Raw genomic sequence first — 3,604 nt, 5'->3', positions numbered from 1 at the left:
GTGGATTCTTCCCAGTAGGCAGCCGTGTTGGTCTGAAGCAATAGAACAAAGCAGTAGACAAATGCACCTTTAAGACTGACTGAGTTTTATTTAGAATGTAAGCTTTCGTATGCTCTTAAGCAGACTTCATCAGACAAAATGAGAATGGCAAGCAGCAATTCTTAATAGAAGGGGGCAGTGTGGAATCATGGGAATGTTTTTTAGCAAATTAAAAGAATCACAAATAGGGATCTGTGCTTGTTAGTGTAGGACAAAACAGGGCTGAAAAAACACTAGAGGGTGGATTCTTGGTCACATATGGCCAAAATATGCCCAAATGAGATGCTTCTCAGCTCCTGTTGGCTCTAGGGTTGCCAAGTCCAACTCAAAAAATATCTGGGGACTTTGGGGGTGGAGCCAGGAGACTTTGGGGTGGAGCTGGGAACAAGGGTTTGACAAGCACAATTGAATTCTGAAGGGAGTTCTGGAAATCACATTTAAAGGGATTGCAAGCCTTTTAAACATCTTCCCTTCATTGGAAATAATGGAGGATGGGGCACCTTCTTTTGGGGCTCATAGAACTGGACCTCCTTATCCAATCTTTTTTAAACTTGGGGTGCGCTTTTAGGAGAGGCACCAGATGCTATGTGGAAAATTTGGTGCCTCTACCTCAAAAACAGCCCCCCGAGGCCCAGATACCCACAGATCAATTCTCCATTATACCCTATGGGAATCAATCTTCATAGGGAATAATGGAGTGCCCAGCAGACATTTCCCTCCCCACCACCCCACCCCGCTTTCTAATGACCCTTAAAAAGGGGGGAGGGCCTCCAAACCGAGGGAATCCCCTGATGCCACCTGGGGATTGGCAACCCTAGTTGGCTCTCCTCTCCTGGTGTTCAGTTTAAAAGCTGTTCTGACACCTTTTTTTATGTTACACTCTAGCAGTCTGGTCCTATCTTGGTTCAAGTGGAATCCATCCATTTTGAACAGGTCAGACTTGTCTCAAAATGGACAAAGGACCAAGGTACAATATCTGCTCACCCATGAAACTCATTGGAAAAGCTTTTGGAAGCCAAATAATTGTATCTCAAATCAGATTATGATACTCTTCAGAGCCCCTTCTCTGGATACACCCCCCTGCAGTCCAAAGCAGGCAAGGTAGGCAAAGATCAGTGATACTAGCCAGTGAGACTCTGGAGTGACAGTGCCTGCACCTTTGTTGCTGGTATTCAGGTACCATCAGAAGCACTTTTGATTTTATTCTTCTTCAGGCTGAGTTTGTTCTGGAATAGTTTGCTTCTTACTTTGGCTCATTATGCTAGCTGTTTCATCTTCGTTTTTTTTTTTAAAAAAAATAGGCTGATGGTCTGGGGTTTTTTTTACATTGATGTTTTGCATTCCTTTGCTGTTTGAAGAGTTCATTTAGAGATTTTAGCATATGTGTATTTTAATACAATCTACTTCAAGCAATTAATTTGGGATATTGAGGTATAAATATTTTCAGTTGTTTTTTTATTAGAAGATGCTACTGATCCTCCAAAAATGGATTTGGAAGCTAGTGGACTACAGGGTTGGTTCCCTGTGCATTAGTCTTCTTAGAGCTCTGTGGACATCTTTGTTCCTCAGCGTATAGATTAAAGGGTTAAGCATTGGAGCAACCACGGTATAGAACAGGGACATCATTTTGCCTTGGTCGTGGGAGTAGTTAGAAGGAGGTTGGAGATAGCTAAAAATGGCTGAGCCATAAAAGAGAGACACCACAGTCAAGTGGGAAGCACAGGTGCTGAATGCCTTGTGCCTGCCTTCGGCTGAGCGGATCCTCAAGACAGCAACTGTGATGTAACCATATGAAACTATGATAAGGCCCAAAGGGAGCAGAAGGATGACTATGCAGGAAGCCGAGAGAACAGCCTCGTTGACCGAGATGTCAACACATGCCAATCTCAGCAGTGCTGGTACTTCACAGAAAAAATGGTCTATCCTGTTGTTTCCACAAAATGGGAGCTTCAGAGTCATTATTGTCTGCACTAATGAGTGGCTGAAACCAATCACCCAGGAGACAGTGGCCATTTTGAAACATACAGAATGGCTCATAATGACAGTGTAGCGCAGAGGCTGGCAGACTGCTGCATAGCGGTCATAAGCCATGGATGCCAATAGAAGACACTCTGTTGAGCCCAGACTAAGAGAGACATAAAGCTGGACTGCACAAGCAGCATACTTAATGGTCTTTCGTTTTCTCCAGAAATTCACTAGCATGTGGGGACCAAGGCTCGTTGTGTAACAGAGGTCTAGAAAGGAGAGGTTGGTGAGGAAGAAATACATGGGGGTGTGGAGAGAAGGATCCAGCTGTGATACCACAATGATTATTGTGTTTCCAAGCAAGGTCATCACGTAGCAGATCAGAACAATTGCAGAGAGCAACTTCTCCAAGTGAGGGCGGTCAGCCACTCCCAATAAGATGAACTCTCCTTGGTAGCTTTGGTTTAGTGTTTCCATGATGCATCACTGTTCATCATCATCTGTAAAAGTCAGGAATAATGAATAACAGGCAATGAATCAGGAAAGGAAGCTGTTGTGAACTACTCACACCAAAGCAGTATCAGGGAGAATTAAAGTCAGTTATTTCTGTGATCACCCAGTGAATTGTGATTTGAGTCTAAGCCTCCAAAATGTATGTCCACACCCTACGTAGGGCACAGCCTATCAAAATATTATTTATAGATTTTTGTCTAAATATTAGTTAGGAATGCTCAAACACTTGCCAGTTGGGCTCAGATTTGAGAAAAAGAATATTTTTTGATGAATTGTTCGTTTGTTCATCTACCATTGATGCTTTTCATCAGGTTGTTACACTGTATTCCATCTTAAGAGTGTAGGACAGTGCAGTTGGATTTTCACAGGGCCATGGCCAGATTTCCCCAATGTACTGCCTGAGGGCTTGTTGAAGTTTTGTTAAAATGTTTGTAATTACTACTGCTATTATACACTAAGAATTTTAAAATTAATTGCCAAGATGAGCGCTCTCACACCGGGAAATTGGCGCAAATTTCAGGGCTTTTTTTTGTAGCAGAAACTCCTTTGCATATTAGGCCACACACCCCTGATGTGGCCAATCCTTCTGGAGCTTACAGTAGACCCTGTACTAAGGCTGTTTCTACACTCAGGGTTGATTCAGATTTTTTATGAGCATTGAATCCACCTGCAGAAAATCCCTGTTCAAAAGTACTCTTGTGAAGTGAGGAGCAACTCCGGGGTGAAACTGCTTTCGGTGACAATTCAAGAAAATAATAATAATAATTTTTATTTATATCCCGCCCTCCCCGCCAAGGCAGGCTCAGGGCAGCTCACAGACATGGAAAGTACCATGAATTACAATAGTGTAGAAAATGAGTGTAGAAAACTTAAGATAATGCAAAGCAATTTTGTTTGCTTGTTTGTTTGTTTTGCCAAGAAATGCAAGCAAATAATCTGCCCCCTGTGCCTATCAGGAGCAACCCAAAAGAGAACAACAAGCAAAGAGGAGGCACTGTGCTTATATAGGTTCAGGTGGGCAGCAATTCTCTCTCTAAGCTGTGGAATCTTGTGAGCAAAAATTCTGCTTCGTGAGCCACTGGCATTA

At 42.8% G+C, this 3,604-nt stretch overlaps 1 protein-coding gene across 1 annotated transcript; it reads right to left on the bottom strand.

The window, feature by feature from the left end:
• Nucleotides 1-1,545: 1,545 nt before the first annotated feature.
• Nucleotides 1,546-2,481, bottom strand: LOC132571967 (olfactory receptor 2G3-like). The gene has a single exon (XM_060238760.1). The coding sequence runs from the start codon at nucleotides 2,479-2,481 to the stop codon at nucleotides 1,546-1,548; it is 936 nt and encodes a 311-aa protein (XP_060094743.1).
• Nucleotides 2,482-3,604: the final 1,123 nt, after the last annotated feature.

The sequence above is a fragment of the Heteronotia binoei genome, chromosome 5 (genome assembly GCF_032191835.1).
Source record: "Heteronotia binoei isolate CCM8104 ecotype False Entrance Well chromosome 5, APGP_CSIRO_Hbin_v1, whole genome shotgun sequence".
Lineage (NCBI taxonomy): Eukaryota > Metazoa > Chordata > Lepidosauria > Squamata > Gekkonidae > Heteronotia > Heteronotia binoei.
Note: the sequence above shows the minus strand (reverse complement) of the source record. Positions and strands in the feature narration are given on the sequence as shown.

Bases quoted from the DNA above. Each gene is read 5' to 3' on its own strand.
- LOC132571967 (XM_060238760.1), bottom strand. From the start codon at position 2,481: ATGGAAACACTAAACCAAAGCTACCAAGGAGAGTTCATCTTATTGGGA.